The sequence below is a fragment of the Hippoglossus hippoglossus genome, chromosome 22 (assembly GCF_009819705.1).
Source record: "Hippoglossus hippoglossus isolate fHipHip1 chromosome 22, fHipHip1.pri, whole genome shotgun sequence".
Lineage (NCBI taxonomy): Eukaryota > Metazoa > Chordata > Actinopteri > Pleuronectiformes > Pleuronectidae > Hippoglossus > Hippoglossus hippoglossus.
In genome coordinates, this window is record NC_047172.1 from 22,183,271 (window position 1) to 22,200,704 (window position 17,434).

General features: G+C 40.7%; 1 protein-coding gene across 3 annotated transcripts in view; it reads right to left on the reverse strand.

Moving 5' to 3' along the window:
* Positions 1–17,434, reverse strand: part of rbks (ribokinase) — a 38,985-nt gene that overhangs the window by 19,063 nt on the left and 2,488 nt on the right. For all 3 annotated transcript variants that reach the window (XM_034576619.1, XM_034576617.1, XM_034576618.1), the window contains exons 2-6: positions 15,839–15,900; positions 8,128–8,260; positions 7,034–7,097; positions 6,529–6,591; positions 5,326–5,490 (exon numbers count right to left, since the gene is read on the reverse strand). In XM_034576619.1, the coding sequence (XP_034432510.1) occupies positions 5,326–5,490; positions 6,529–6,591; positions 7,034–7,097; positions 8,128–8,260; positions 15,839–15,897 (484 nt within the window). In that variant the 5' untranslated portion in view covers positions 15,898–15,900. The remainder of the gene's footprint in view (positions 1–5,325; positions 5,491–6,528; positions 6,592–7,033; positions 7,098–8,127; positions 8,261–15,838; positions 15,901–17,434) is intronic.

The window sequence follows — 17,434 nt, forward strand, 5'->3', positions numbered from 1 at the left end:
CGAAACTACATATTCAATATCTCAATGAATATAATTTTTTAACATCACGTGGAAAGTCCGAAAGACGCTAAAAATCGGAAATCATGAAATCAATCTGCAAATCAGGAAAATGTGATACACACTACAACCACTGCTTTGTAAACCTCACGTATATAATGAATAAAGCTCAGTCCTTTCCTCCAATAGTTGGGTATTGTAGTTTTTAGGAAACATTAGTCAAACAGGAGGTTTGTTGCTGTTTTTTGTTGCAGATTATTTTCTGCAGCACGTTAATACACTTCTGGCGCTCTAATGAGTATTTTCAGTAGCAGGACAGAGTTTGTAGGACTGATACAAAATAAACTGCACTGTGTGTGTTCAGCGTAATGAAGGAATATATCACCCAACAGTGTGGCTCACTCTTTAAAGTGATAAGGGCTCCCTTTGGAACTTGTTAGTTAAACCAATAAGAAAAATACAGAGGCCTTGTCCTTTAGGGCACTCTTAAATTATTCACAGAAAAGAAACATGTGTCAGGCAGTCTTAGAAGGACCAAGGACGAAATGTACATTAAAAGCATTTATTGGAATTTCAAATACGATGTGAAGTGTGTATCTGGGTCTGAACGAACAGATGAAGAAACGTCCGGTGTCCAAGTGTCATAATGCTTTTATAATCTCGAATTGACGACCCTGTAAATGCAATACACGTCAGAGTTTTTAATCATTAACATGCCTAAAATAACTCGATGAACATATTTTGGTGAACACTGAACTGAACCGATCAGTTTGCAACTTCTGAACGTGAATGTAGGCGTCGTTCACTCTCGTGGCACAGACAGACACTCACGTTTTACTGCACTGTAAAATTAAAGTTTACGTTTCTGCCCAACAGAATTTTACAATTTAAGAGTGAATATCCTCTATGAAATCATGCATTTGTATTTTAATCAAGTAACCAAGAGCAAATGTACAGAGGTTTTAGTAGCGACATTGGATTAGCAGCTTTATCGTGATAAAACATCAGAGTTAAGACGTAACTTTATATTTTGCTCTTGTTTGGCTGCTGCAGTGAGTTTTGGTCGTAGAAAGATAAGAAAGATGCTGTTGGAATCTGTGGAGTCTAAGGCTTGTGTTGTAGGCATGAAGTAGAAGGATTGTCTGTATTGGCTTTGTGGACATGTATAGTTTGTGTGTTTTGTCGACATGCTGATTTAGTTGCTTTGTGTTTGAATTGTGTTTGGTTTAGAAGAGCATGGTTGCTATGGGCATTTACAAGAGCTTATACCCATTGTCAAGGTATAAAATGTCCATATTGACGAAACTTTTTCTCATAAACTTACCTCCTCGTTGTCTGTAACGCTCCCCTGGGACCCGATGGGTTTCAATAGGTTAAAGAAAAGGCAAGATATGCGCATGAACTAGTTAATTTTTGGGACATAATACAAAATTCTAAATTGTAAACTATGAACATGAGCTGGTTTAACCTAAAACCGCCAAAATTCCCACTACTCACTTTTACGCCTCTCTTTAGCTCAGAGGACGAACACGTAGCAGCCTCTCCTCCTTCCCCTCCTCACATTTTCCCACTGTTCTTCAGAGTCACACAGGCTTAACAAACACGAGGGCAAATGAGCCCAACAAGTGGACACATGTCACCCCCCTGCTTCATTATGTTATTAATTGGAGAAACAGTCATAACATATGTGGACAGTCAGCCACTAATCCCAACATCAAGTGAAGCTTCAGCCATGTACTGTGTGTCATGTAAAAAAGATTATGCAGAGAAAGTATCACTGAATCATGTGAAAGGTTTACTCATGCTGTTGTCTTACTCACATTATTGTCAATAATCACAATGCTATTTGTAGCCACGCACATGGACAGTCTGATAGTTGACTTTTTCATCCCTTCGCTGCCATCTGCGGCGTGACCACAGTGTTTGTGTCAAGCGTGTAACTGATGTCAAATGGAGAGAGCCGGTGCTCATGAAGTATATATTCAATAACACGGCAGAGGACGGAACCTGATCAACATGCACACACGCGCAGCTTGGGTGAAATCCTTAATACACAGCTGCACGAAGGAATTTGCCTCGCTGATGCAAGGAGCTAGACGTCACATTAGCTGGCGTGTTTAATGTCTCGGTGTCGGGTGGCTTTGTTTTGCTCTCCAGGTGTTAGTGAAACCACACAAACCCACTACACACACACACACACACACACACACTCACAGTTGCTGAGACAGATGTGGTAATACTGGGATGTGTGCATACTGAGTCACGTCTGGCTGAGCATGTGTGTCATGACTCTGGGCTTTTTCACGCAGAAGTTCAAAGTCTGGTCGCCCCGTCACAGCCAGGACCGTCCAGGAAGTACAAAAACACGGCAGTGTGTTGCCTTGGTCCATTTAGGAGGGAAGGTAGATGGAAAACAATGGCTGTGGGGAAACGGAGTGAGACAGAGATCACTCCTGGTTCCACACACGCACACACACGCAGACACACACGTACACACACACGCAGACACACGCACACAAAAGAAATGAGTCATCAGTGAGTATGTGAAAGGGCTTTAAGAGGCTCTAATTGCATCTGGTGAGAAAAATAATATTGCTTAGACAAGGAAGAGGGGGAGGAAGAAGGGGGGTAAAGACGGAAAACAAGAAAATAAAGAGTGGAGCTACACAATGCCTACCATTTCATTAGAATTAATTTAATTCCATTAACTTCTATTAAATGGTAGGTGGTGATGAATTACAAATGTGTTCTACCGAAAGCAAGAAGAATAAACTCTTTCTGGATATGTTATCTTGTCAAGTGCCTCTGAGAGCTGGCATCCGCAGTACGTGTTGCTCGTTGGTGACATTTGCGTAATTTGAGCGGCGCTTCACCCCCGCGTCATTAAAATCCTTGTCGACAAACCCATTAACACCCATTCTCTCCGGAGAACTCCACTTACGCAATGCTCTGGTGCGGCAGCGTTAAGGGTGGTGTCTTTGCCAAGCATCTTCGCCTTCCCTGCTTCTCTCCTGGCGCCACATACCAAGCCTAATTCCGTGGTATGATCGACACGGTGTTGGGGGGGGGGGGGGGGGGGGGGGGGTGCTCAGGGAGAGAGTGTGGTGCTCGGCGAGGCCATCTGGGTGTCCCATCTGCAACACGGCTACGGCTGCGACTCTTTTCACTCTGGCAGCCTGCAGCGAGCGTTTACCGCCCAAATGACAGGGGCAAGAACCTCCCCAGACGTCTCCAATGACGCAGAGGGCTTCTAATAATAGGACGGTGGTGAAGATGATTAGGTCACTATCCTGGTTATCAATAAAAGAGGGAGCGTGGTGATCAAAAACAGGACTTTGTTTGTGCAGGACCACAAGGATTCAATTGGCTTTTAGAAACGTGTACGCAATATAATGCTTGATGTAGAAAACGAGGGGTAGGGGAATCCAACAAAATAGCATAAAGTGAGACCTTGTATTGAGGTATGTGCAGGTTTAATAAACCACATTTAAAGTGAGGTTCTGTAAACTACCCTGAACAGCAGCCAGTGTGGCCACAGATGGCGATTACATTTTCGATTCAGATTCTCTTTACTCGGTCGACATGAAGCAATATTTTATCACAAATGTTTATCTGTGGTATGAGGTGTAAAGAAGAGTCATAAAGTGTTATGTCAGTTATACAGCAACACACATAAGCGGTTATCAGAAATGAACTCTGGAAGATGTCTGTCTTGACGTATTTGTCTGTCTTCTACGAATATTTTTAAAATGTTTGCATCTGTCGCTTGTTGGAAATGTCATCAACACACCCACTCGCTTGCGATGAATCCTCTGCAACATCTCCTGCTGCTGGTAAGTTTCCCAGCACTGGCTAACGTTTGTCACCAAAATCTACAGGTCACACGAGAGTGGTCACAACAAGACGGGTTTTAAATTCACCACAATAAACTCAACCAAAGTGCAGTGGAGAGAGAGGCAATGAGTGAGCTTGGACAGCGCCACTGGTCAAAGAGGAGCGGGCTCAACAGTGTCGTGCATGAGGATTAAGCGAGATGCAGTGTTTGCGGTCATAGGTTTTGGCAAATGTATGAGGGTTTGGAGCGTACTGAACACACAGATGGCCAACAGAGCAGTGGATTATATTGCAGAAGTGGTTTGAGAAGTTTCAACTGCATATTTGATCAATTTTTTTGGACACATTTTCTTACTGCGTCACCATTGGGCTCCATTGCACCACAGTGAATCCACATTTACCACAACGGCTGTTCTCACTTGTAGAACAAACTTTAACCATTTCAAGCCCAAGTAGAATGTAGAGAAAGGAGTTCCCTCACCACCAAAACCTAAAACATTTAGATTCTTATCTGCCATCACAGTCAAATAGTTTGACAAATAGTCTTTCAATACTCAATAACAGAAAACTATATTCTTCACTGCTGTTTGGGATTTGTGTAACAGAGGAAGAAGAAGAGGACTATAGTAAAGCCCCTTTTTCACAGGTCACATTACCCACAAACACCCACTGATAACATCTGGCTTTCCTGTGCGATGTAAATCAGGTTTGGGTATCCTTTGAGTTTGTTTCAATAATTAATTAGCTTAATCAATACTTTTAAAATGGTTCCAGTGCCTAAACAAAACAAAAAGCACAAAATGGCGGTCGACAATACGAGCAGTGTCTTTATTCCTATGGCAAGTTGAAATGTATCATGTTAACTGTTTAAAGTATACTTAACATGTACAAATATAAATATTGGCACTGGATTTCAGGACCCAATCTCAATGTGAATCGCTAAAATCGGACTTAACTCGGGGGTCAAATGACTCTGCAGTTGACAAAGGTTTTTATCGGCTCTGGCTGTGATCAGCAGAGATGGAAACAAGGCACTCGGGTGAATGTGCAAATTTCTTCTTGTATTTCTTTGTTCTGGCAATCTAGATGCTGACGCTGCACTTTTTCCACTGATGTGCAACAGCGATTTTTCTCACCAGGGTGAAAAAAACTGAAAGGCAAACTACTCAACTGGCATCGTGAAAGGAGTCAATTGCCTTTTATTAGCAGGTTCAACAGTGTTTAAAAGACCTGCATGTACCCAATAATTTTGACGTAAATGAGGCACATGTATGTTTCCACCCAAAATTACAAAGTTGAACTATATACTGTAGACATATTTGTTCTATGGTCAAACAAAGGAGTGACCGATCCTTTAAAAAACAAATCACAGTCACTGGGATGCAAATGTTTCTTCCTGTTCTGTATTTTATGAGAGTAACTTCACAGCCTCATAAGGACCTGCACATGGGTTTCTGACACACCACCACACACAGAACAGAGACACTCACTGACCTTTGTTTTCCTGAGCCATGCGTAGTGCAGATAAGGAAGTCTTGGTACTGATCTCCAGCTGGCACACCAGTACTTTTGCACGACTGATGGCTGGAAGAGCGTCCTGTAGCTCCTCACTGCCCAGCAGCAAGTTGGCACCGGCCACGATCACAATGACGTTCTCACCTGACCATAGACAGGGAAAAAAGAGACGTGAGAAGAAACGACAACAGCTATGTGGTCAATGTGAGATTCTATGGGAAATACAAAGTCCATATTTGGTATTAAATTGAGCATTTACGTTATAAACTGTGGTGACCGACGGCATAGTGACATTTGGGGATTAGTACTTTTTATGCATTATTCTGCACCTGTTTAGTGTATAAAGTGTCAAAGAGTTTATGAATATAATTTATTGATATAATATATGTGTTATTATAATAATAATATAGTGTATAACACAGATTATATATATACAATGTAATAAACACAATATTTATTATTACTATTATTATAATTGTTATTATTACATAAATAAGTGTCAGATGGCTCCTCTCCAACCTAAACCATCTGTCTTAAAGACATGTGTTTTGTCTCACAACTGAACTGTGACATTCATGTGATTGCTAAAATTACTTTAATACCTGGTAATATAGGCTAATATATTATATTTAGTAAATATATATATACTGTATACTCTATTCATCATATCAATTATATTAATATGACCTTCACGTGTTATATAGACACATTTATTTAATTTTAATTTTAATTGAAAAAAATAAGTGTTGAGAATCCCACAATGCGCCATCATATGTCATGTACTTGACAGAAATTGCTCACTGTGTGAACGACTTGGCCTGTAGCAGATTGAACCTGTGGCTACCCAGCATGGTTTGGTGCACTTAAGCACATGCTCATGAATGTGTGTGTGTGTGTGTGTGTGTGTGTGTGTGTGTGTGTGTGTGTGTGTGTGTGTGTGTGTGTGTGTGTGTGTGTGTGTGTGTGTGTGTGTGTGTGTGTGTGTGTGTGTGTGTGTGTGTGTGTGTGTGTGGTGATTACAGTCACTTGAGCAGTGAGTCAATGGTGGAACTGTGTACAGCGCGTGTGCATGTGTGTAATAGCCAGAAATAGTGGACTTACCACACATGCTCTTTGATTAAGTGTGCCCACCATGCAACCATTTAAATGACCTAAATGTACAATGTTGTACAAAACATTTACCTGCATCGTTTACGATGATGGAGGCAGCCCCTGTGGCTGCGTCAGATGTCTGCCCTACAAAGTCTGAGATGGAGAGGAAATATGAAAAGAAAGAATCAGTTTGAAAATTTCCAATATTTGCCTTTCCTGCAGAAAAAAGTTTGTTGCTCTTCTGCCATGACGTTGTAGCTGAGTCCAACTTTAATGAAACACACCTCTAAAAACAAAAAGTCATAACATAATCACTGTTGAGTGCTTTTAGATCAGGTCGCTGTCTTTTGGCTATAATGAGAGAGGCCACAAACATCTGGAATGTGGTGAAACTGAACTTTTGAAAACTTTAATTTAAACTAATTCAAATGGTTTGAATCAGTGACAACAACAATAGACAGACTTTCCAGACTATCAAATAGCCTTGAGTAGCTGAGTAAGAATCAACAAAATGCAGACTAAAAAAACCTTGCGTCGTGCAACATGAAAATGGGAACCAATTTAGCATGTGAAGCACAGAGGAAATCCATCTTACCTGTGTGTACGCCATTGTCCTTGAAATTCTGGATGTAATTGTCTCCAAAGAAGTCTTTACCAACCTAGAAAACATTGAAGGCAAAACGATTACAACAAAGAGAGTATCAAGCGGGGTCAGACTTGGTTAGCGGCAACTTTTGAAAAGTGGTATACTCAAATCTCAGTTGGGTTGGATTTCCTGTGCCCTGCCAGAATACTGGCATGGTGCCGCCGCCGAAATGTGCAAAGACGAACACACAAAGTCAACAAACGCACACACGCGCAAACACACGACCAGCTGCGCCAAGCCTTGAAGACAAGATAACCCCGCCTTCACGCCTCCTCATGCCCACCTCGCTATCGTTTTCTTTCCCTCCTTCCACACATCCCCTGATCCGCACTGGGATGTCCACATCTGTAGCTACTTTGGGTTGTGGAAGGGGTCCCCACCTTGCCCCGAGGCGCCTACTTCGAACCCACGCTTTTCAAAAAACGTGCCAAAATGCGGGCACTTCTAGCTGCCTGTGATAGCTGGTTGGACTGGTATTGGCTGCTTGGCCCCATTCTCTTTGAAGAGCGGCATTCTGTCTTGGATGTTTTTGACAAGCCCGGGTTGTCTATTTTTGGGTTCTCCCCATGCCCGGAGAGCTCCTTGCGCACTGGGTTGTTATCGATCGGGCCTCTTTGTTCTGACAGAGGTGGGGCTTTGGTGCGTTAGTGCTCAGGTTGAAAGGCCACACTAAGCTTAGTGATTGGAGACACTGGGTTGTATGGTATGGGAATAGCCTTGTTTGAAGGCGCGCAAGCGTGGGTGGGCGTTTGCATGCGGTATGGTATTGATCAAGAGAAAATGAGGCACAAAGAGTTGATGTGGTGAAATGAAAAGTGTGAATGAAGCTATAAGGTTTTGAGGAGTTGCTAACTAGTTGGTGGACTGTTGTAGCTGATAGCTGATTATTCTTACTGAGTAAGACGCGGCTAAGCCAAAGGTTAGACAAGCAAAAAATACTTTTTTTCTACAGACACACATATTTGAGCTAAGATGCAAATGAACAAACACTCCAACACAAACTGATACAGCACATCAGCAGCGTATGATTGCAGCTGAGGTACCTTGCAGACCATGGCGGTTTTGGCCCCCAGTCTGGCAGCCTGAATGCACTGGTTGGCACCCTTTCCTCCAAAGCCGATGAAGAACTTGTGACCATGGATGGTTTCTCCTGGTTTGGGTAGCCTTGGTGCTTGGCTGAGGAAAAAGAAACAAAAAAACAAAAATGTGAGCACGATTTTGTAGCATTGACAAAAAGAACCTCATGGGATTTAGGGAACACAAAAAGAATGTGTCCTCTTCATAAAGGAATTATTTGCCTGAATTTTTAATTGTAATTTGCTTTTATTCACCTCAACAGTTCTTCACACTGCAGACAAAAGTTTGAACATCCTCCATCAAACTTTGAATGTTTTTGCTTTTTTTGGCACTGCGAGTGTTCTGCATTGAAACCAAGGAGTAAAGGGAGATGTCAAAATGTGAAGACAACCCTTCAGGGCCGAACCTTCCCCGGTTAAGCTATTTATTTATCCCTGGAAAAATGTGCTTAAACACACACAAACATGAGTCTTGTGTGGAGTCTGCAGAGGATTGTATCTTTTGGTCATGTGAAGGTCTTTCACTGAGAGGTCAACAAAGCAAACCTTTCCGCATTGGGCATAGGGAACTTTTCTCCTTGAATGTTTTTCCCCTGTGCCATTTCTCACACTTAAATATAACATCCGCTTTCAAAACACAAACAGATAACACAAAAAAAATAAACTGAAAATGGAGTCAAATATTTCCGCACCACTATAAAAAGTAGGGTAGATGTTTTATCCAAACATTCGGGTAGATATACCCGATATAAAAGTGTCTCCAAATTTACAAATGATGCAACCAGCAAAGCCAACAGATGTCTCAACTAGACACTGGCCACACCAGTAATGCCTGAGTCATCGGGGTTAGGTTAAGTCCTGCCCCTCCCCTCAAGGTTGACATGCCACAGGTGGTACACCCTGAGGAGGACCTGTCTGTTCCCTGATTCCTCCAATCACAGAGCCAGGATGGTGGTGAGTAACATGGGGTTGTGTGAAGTGGGGGGGGGCTAGAAACAGTTTCATACCATACGTCAAGAAGCTGTGGTCTGGCCCCAGACCAGCACTGCCCAAGGCCAACGGGTTGCGGATGGCAAAATGTTGTCATAAACTTGTTTTTCACCCTGCTGTTGCTCTTTTTATGCCTGTGTGTGTGTGTGTGTGTGTGTGTGTGTGTGTGTGTGTGTGTGTGTGTGTGTGTGTGTGTGAGAGAGAGAGAGAGACACAGTGTGTTTGTGGCAGGTGTGCTATTACAGTAAGTTCACTCAATCCCAGGATTTCCAGTAACTGAGACGCCGGTGGCAAACACTGGAGGTGGTTATAAAAGTCTGTTTTTGCACCGGCGTGTGAAAAAAACACTTAAATGCCCGAAGCTATAACAGGATGTAGGGTCAGCGAGGGTAAAATGTGGTGAGAAGGAAACGGAACAAAGGTTGTACACATGTAAATACGCACACACACACATTCACACACATATTACCTATTCTGCTCCTTGATGCAGCTGTCTAACTAAATTTTTCCTGTCTGTGTAACCGCTGTGACTTTTGGTGGAAAAGATGTGCTTGCACGCACAATGCTGCACAGGAAGACGTGACCCTGGTGTGCAAAGAATAGTGGTGATAACATACTGATGAAATGATAACGTTAACAATAATAACGTTAATAATATTAACATTTTTGTCATTATTATTATAATTAACATTATCATAATTTCACCGGAATCATATCTTCCTTTGCATCTTATTTATTTAATCTCTTATACTGTAATATTTTAAGTGTGTATGGGACTTGAGTATTTGCTTTTCCTTTTTGGTGTATTTTTACCTTGTATTTTATTGTATTTTGATATAACCGGCTGCTAAGACAATTTAATTTCCCTCCTGGGATCAATAAAGTAATCTATCTATCTATATATTTATAAATGTATTTTAAGTTTTGGAGGCTGTTTGTTTTTACTTTTTTCCACATACATTATATATCACTAAGATGATAGACTATGCAGTTTGGCTAAAAAACTGTAGAAACGCAAAGACAGAAAACGTCTCAGCAACAACAACAACACAATGCAAAATAAACAACAAAGACGACACTCAAAACAGAAAAATACAGCAAAGACAAAAAAAGGTCCACTGACAAAGACTGGTGACCTGTCTAGGACATAACGTATTAATTCTACACCAAAAGCTCTCTTGACATCTTTGTCGGTGTCTTCTCCGTGTATGTCACCGCTATTTAATTTGCAGATATTTGTTTTCGTTTCGTTTTTTCATTTTTGCATCTGTCTCATGAAACTTCATCAACACACCCACTCACTCGCAGTGAATTCTGTGTAGGATCTCCTGGTGTGTTCTCACATCAGCTCCTTTGGACATTCTGCTGACTTTTCACCAGCTCAGTTGTTTAGCACGAGTTCAAGGTTGTCCGGCTCGTTGTGATGATAAAACTCCAACTCCGGACGACACACAGACACTTAACCACCCCCCCAAAAAAACGAAACACTAAATGTACAGACAAAATGTTTGTACCTTCTGTTTTCATATGCATCGACCAAAAAATATAAAACACGCTAATTAGCTAATTAGAAGTGCTGACTTACAGATTTGTCAATTTTGGACAAATCCAGGCTAGCTGTTTCCTATTCACAGTAGGAACTGGCAGTAGTCTCTATGGGAAGGTTATTAATTGTCTAAATCTCATAAGAAAAGCAAGTAAATCATATCAGCCATTTAAAGGTCTGAATCATTTCCTTCATTGTTGCTTTGCCTCCCTGAAATAGACATTACTTCATGGATGATGTTAATTAACAAAGGACAGCAACACATTTAAATTTTGGTAGAATAAGATGTTATACCTTAATTATTTTTTAGGTTTTATCTGCTTTTGGATGCTGTGCATCAGCAAGTGATATTACAAAGTACAACAGGAGCCATCCCAGTAATTGAGAGATGGGTTCTTCAAACAAGCATTTTTCTTGTTGGAGCTTAAATATGCAGAGTTGCTGAAAGGAGTACTAACACGTGTTGGTAAATAAGCTTATTTGCTTTCCTGCTGAGAGTCTGAACATCCAAGATAGTATTTCAAAAAATATATCTCACCAACAGCTTAAAAGTTTAGTAATTAGTACAATACACTTCTATATTTATAAAATGCCCAGGAAACTGATGTGCTGTTTGCCAGGATTGGCCTTGACATTTGAATGTTCATGATGACAACTATTAAGATATTCATAGCACAACCTTTTGTCTAACTGACAGCACAAGGTTTTTACCTAATGACTCCACTTCTTGGCCGACAGCCACCTGAAGCCGGAAAACTGGCAGGTAAGATAAACAGATTTCCAAATTCTTAAATAAACCCACCCACGTTTCTTCATTCCCAGAGAGACACTTGACTATTGTTGTCTGTGGTGAGTGCACCAAACAAACAGGGCAGCTATGCGCCAATGTTGCGTTTTCTCCCACGGAACCAAAAGTCCAACGCAGGTGTTCCGTGACGTGAAGTGTTTGCTTTAAGGCTGCCGCTCTCGTTTCCGTCCCCTCCGTTTCTATTAAAGCCATTCCTCAGCTGCTGGTGAGCAGCAAGGGGAAGTAGAGGAGGACAAAAACAAATTGAAATGCTGTTTTCCTTGAAGTTGGAACAAGTGCTAGTCTTTCCGGTTCTGAACACAACCTCCAATGTCAACATAAGACCAAAGGCTGAGCTCAAGCTTATGCACAAACAAAAAAACACTAAACACAAAAAAAACTGTTATATTGTGATAGCAACCAGTACTTTTTCCAAGTCCATGAAGTCCATTTGTTTTCATCTAGTATAATTTCCCTCGTCCATGAGGGTCTCTGCAGGGGAAGCTCCAGTGAAACAGGACAAGGTGAGGGGACTTAACAAAGGGCAGGTCCACAGCACACCGTATTTGGACACTGTCAGCTCCTTTGCTAACAAGAGGTGCAGTGTCAGAGTAGCACGTGGGCGTTTAGTTTTGTGTGGTCAGAGCAGTAGTTGGAGCCATGTGCATGTCTGCCATTTTTCCCTCGATGGTCAGGAACAGCATGCAGTGTATCTCGGGAGATCAAATCAGCCACTTTTCAACGTATCAAACATCATAGCTTTGTTTAATGTTTTTTTAGTTTACAGAAGATGTTGCCAAATTGAGCTCTCATATTATAGAATATCGCAGAAGAAATATAAGACATGTTTTTTTTTTTTATACAAACACAGTAAAACAACTTAAGAAGGGAAAAACATGTGGTATGGTCACTAAAGTGTTTTGAAGAAGGCGTTGCCAGTCGACATCCCTTTCATTTGAATGGTTTCAGACTGGGAACTACTGCACTTAAAAATGGTCTGCAAAGTAATTTACATATATTTAGTAGTGAGCATTTAAGAGTTAAACACTGCAGCTACAATGCACGCAACTAACCAACATTTTCAGTATTGGATAATTTACTGATTATTTTCTAGATGCACTGATTCATCATTCGCTCCATAAAATGTCACAAAATTGCAAAAGGAAAAAAAAGAAAAAGAAAAGAAAAGAAATCCAACCATAACTTCCCAGAGGCCATATTTTTTTTTCAAATGAAACTAACAGTCCTAAACCCAAAGATGAGGAGTATGAAAAAACTTCAAATATTGATATTTGAGAAGTCGGAACCAACCTTTGAATTGATTTTATAATTTAGGATTTTTGATGATTGAATAGAAGCTAATACTAAATGTTGGTAACTGGCCTTATGTACTGAGGGATCCTTTAAGAAACAATTAAACAAAGAAATATGAATATATGAAATTTTATGATTTATGACCCCTGAAATTAGAAACAGGTTTCAACCAGCAGGTGAAAAGTGTCTCCACTCAGGAAGCTGTGGCAGTAGGGGGCACTGTATGGCTTTGAGAAGAAAGAGTTGAAAGCTTGGGAAGCTGTGCTCTTCCTCACATAATTTAATACAACCCACCAAACAACATGCTGTAAAAATAACAGCACAGTTCGCTGGACAGCCTGACCGATACAATTATAAGAAAACAGTAGAGAGATCTGTGTTACATCTGAGAGTTTATCCAGTACGACTGGAGCAGAGAGAGACAGAACGTGTGTGTGTGTGTGTGTGTGTGTGTGTGTGTGTGTGTGTGTGTGTGTACTCATTCCTCCACTGTCTGTCAGTAGAACTGTACCACCACCCAAACACTGGCTTTTCAAGACAACTGGATTTCTAACTTCAAAGCCATGCATGTCACTTTGAAGGGCTGCGAATGTATTCCAACTACCCTCCCCTATCCGCATTCTGACCTCCATCCAAAAAGCCCCAACCCAACACACACACACACTTGCCAAAAACAGGCCATTTCCCGCTAGCTTGTTAAGGTTTTAATTGACAACTCCTGCCCTTCAAAGCAGAGAGTCATTGGTTGAATTGCTAATGAGCACCAAAATAAATGCTTCCCCCCCCCCAAAAAAACCCAGTGGAGAAGGCATATGTTTTTGATAAGTGAAGACGTGTGCAACTGTTTGCACAAACTAAAAGTGTGCGCTCCTACATAAATGCCATTAAAGATTTCAACCTGCAGCACAGATTGCGTTTATTCAGATGTCAGTTTGCTGACTCCCCGGTGTCAATTGTTTTCTGTATGACAAAACTGTCCCATGAGCTAAGCAAACACATTTCTTTACGCTGACAGATGACATTTAGTTGGCTGGAGCCCATGAAGATTTTTGACACTATATTTACTTTGTGTGTCTTTTGAGATTGTGTCATTCAGGGTTATGGTAAATGACAGTGAGATATTGTTTTACACTCACCCATTGTGCTTGAGTTGATGACTAACAATTTGTGGGAATGGATCGTACTTGGCTTAACAAATTTACTGTGTAAAAAGATGATGCAACACTGACATTTCAGTAAGCGGTGATTAGACCACATCATCACCACACTTCTTTTGAATCCTCATCATGGTATGATGATCACACCCAAATTATGTGTCAGTGATGACCCCAATGATTTGATTTATAATCTGCAACCTTAAATTCCATTAACAGCAGCTTTAGTATCCCGAAAAACGAATTGTTTTCAAATTCAATGGATTTACCAAACAGATTCATTTTTAGGCCTAATGGCCCTAATCTGTTGGACCATTACACTTTAGATGTTCACCACAGCATTTTGGGCTTTTAGTCCTCAAGTACTGAAATGCAGCAGCTTCATCTATCTTTAGACCACTTCCTCTATTCTTGTGCAGACAGGACTGCGTTGTCCTTTTCAAACCACGATGGAAAACACCCATCAGCCCTTATGGCATATTTTCCATAAGCCTAAATAAAACCCATGAAGGAAAAGAGTGGTTGTGGAGGTTAAAAATAATTAAGGGAAATAAAGACAAAGACATAGACAACTGATAGCTACGCCCCACCCCTCTTACTGTTGCTATGCTTGTTGTACTTTCTATCCTCATGCAGGACATAATACAGTTTGCAATGATAATGGCAGATTTACCACTTGAAATTCATTGTAATTTAAAAAAATAAAAGAGATAAAGGCTTTTAGGATGAGGCTAACCATAGACTGTATATAAAGATGGATTACACATCTCTTCCTCCCACTATGTAGGCCATCTTGCGAATTTGGAGCCAAAAGCTCTGCAGTAGGGTAAGAGCCACGGTATTAAAGTCAACTTCATCCAATCGACCAATCATGAGTCAGTCTTAGCTGTCAATCATGGTGTTTTACCCCGTTTTCATAACCAAATAACTAATTCAAACCAAATTCTTGACTTGATCATATGTCAGTGTGATAAGAACGACCTTAAATGACAGAAACCTGACGTTTTAATTGCATCCATGTCCCTCCACTAACTTGGAGGCGGTGAACTTTATGACCAGTTTTGCAATCAGTCACCAGGTGGTGATCTAGATGCTTTGGATTTACTTTTTGGGAGCTGCCATGTCGTCCATCTTTATATACAGTTTGTAGAAGTGCCCCCAAAGTAAAACTGTATCAGTTAAAACAAGATTTCAAATTTTCTTGTATCAGTGGCCCTTTAAAACTAAGCAATTTCCAGCTGTGACCTTTCATAATGTGTGGACATCTTTTAAAAGTTTAACTTGGAATTTTCCAGTTGCAATTGAAGTTATGTTATAGGCATAAACTCGAGAAAATGATTTTACTTCACAAATATTTTGTTTTCTTTTCGTATCCCTTAAATAATCTCTTGATCCTTCATGTTCATCTCTGGACATTTTAGCTGTGGAAACCACAGGGTTGAAAAAAAACGATCAATTGTCCTTAAATAGTGAAATATTAAAAATATTTTTTAGAGATGATTATACACAGATTATTACACATTTAAAAAACAATTTAATGCATTTATTACCAACAATAAATCAAACAAATCTATCTTAGAAACATCTCCCAGCCCCTTTGACATAACCTCACACAGATGTTGAGAAACTCTGCTTAACATTTTTAAAACACATGTCCTAATATGGCAATGAAGATTTGCCCAATGTGCAGCTTCCTGTTGGGCCTACCTGAGGAAGCAGAGGAGTTTCCTGAACCAGATTTAGCTCAAAATGTTCTGCTCTACCTTCTCAGAAAATATAAGGTTGCTCTAAGGTTATTTGAAAGAGCACAGTGGATACTGACACAGCTTGATACACTTACTCATCTTGTTCAGGAGACAAGGTTAAATAAGGGATACATTTACTCACCTCACTAAGTCAGTCATACAGGAGCCAACCACCATCACATCGTAAGCCTCGTCGGTCATGATCTGATTAAGACACAGATTTATGTTATTTCTATGGTTACAGCACTCATTTCCAGGCATGACATATCTTCAAGAATTCAATTTGGATTATTTGTTGATGATTTAGGAGACTCTTGAATTTCTCAACATTCATCCAGCTTTTCCTGTGGAAACCTATTCATAAACGAGGACACAATCTAAAGCACGACAGACCCCTCAGGGGCATTTCAGGCAAAATATGGAAACTAGTTTCCCTACAGCCGCCAAACAAAAATCACTTGATATTATTTATCTCCCACATTAGCATGAGCTCAAGTGAAACAAGGAACGAAGGTAAAAATAGAGCATTCATCGCTGGCTAAGTTGGACAGGTTCCAATCTTATTGGGGGTGGAAGAAGGGTGGAGGCATTTCAATGCTACACCACGTGAACACTGCAGCCCAGCAAAGTCTTTAATTAATTCAATCCTCGGCTTGTATCGAAGCTAATGCTAGTGTGTTAATCTCCTCAAATCTCTTCCTAGGCAGTGGAAGACTTGGAAAGCCTGGCCGCTGGCTGTAGGATGGCTCAATTCTCTCTCCTACATCTCGCAGCATATTGTCTTCCCTCTGCAGGAAAGGGAAAAACCAGCCTAGAACCCTCCACATCTCCACTGAAGGAGAACATTATGAGATCTGCATTGTCCAATCACTGGAAACAGCAGGGAGCCCTTTTAAGATTCTCCCTCGCTTGTTGAGTTTTGAAGCTCAATTATCACACAGTGGCTGACCAACCCGGAGAAGTGTTAGCACATACAGCTTAATGTCAAATGTGTTTAACCAATTCACATTAGCTTTAGCTTAACCAGAGGTTCCACTCAGCCTCAGGCAAAAAACACTTGACTGTATGAGTCAAATGAATGAGTGAAGTGATGATTAAAGAGTTGTCACCGACATTTTTCGGGACTAATTGAACAGAGCATGCTCTAAAACGACTCTCTCATACGTTTACACAGTTTAATCTAAATGCAAATCAAAGTTGCACTCTGTGGATTCAGTGGGTTGCCAGCAGAAGAAATTCAGAGGGAAATGTTGTTGGACTCATCTAAAAGAAACTTCTAAGATTACACATTCTCCCTACGTCTGACTACACAGTCGAGTCTTAACAGGATAATGATTGTTATTACAATGATATGACCATAAATATTGAAAAATGCTTTTCAGAAGTTCAGATAATGACTATAATCACAGAATACCTCTTTTACAGTCATTCTACCCCCACTCCTATTACACACACACACACACACACACACACACACACACACACACACACACACACACACACAAACACACACCTAGATTGTAAAAGGTGTCAGTGTCATATTTGTCTTACCATTTTAATAAATAAGAAAACTACACTTTATCTGAATGTCAAACAAATAAATCAGTCCCTCATGTCATTGATTGAATTGCATCAGTGATGATTGGATGATAACTGAACCTATTTTACCGTTGCTGTCTCTCCCCTGCTACTTTAAGAGTTATTGTGAATCACTCCCAGGACGGTGGAAATTCCCAGT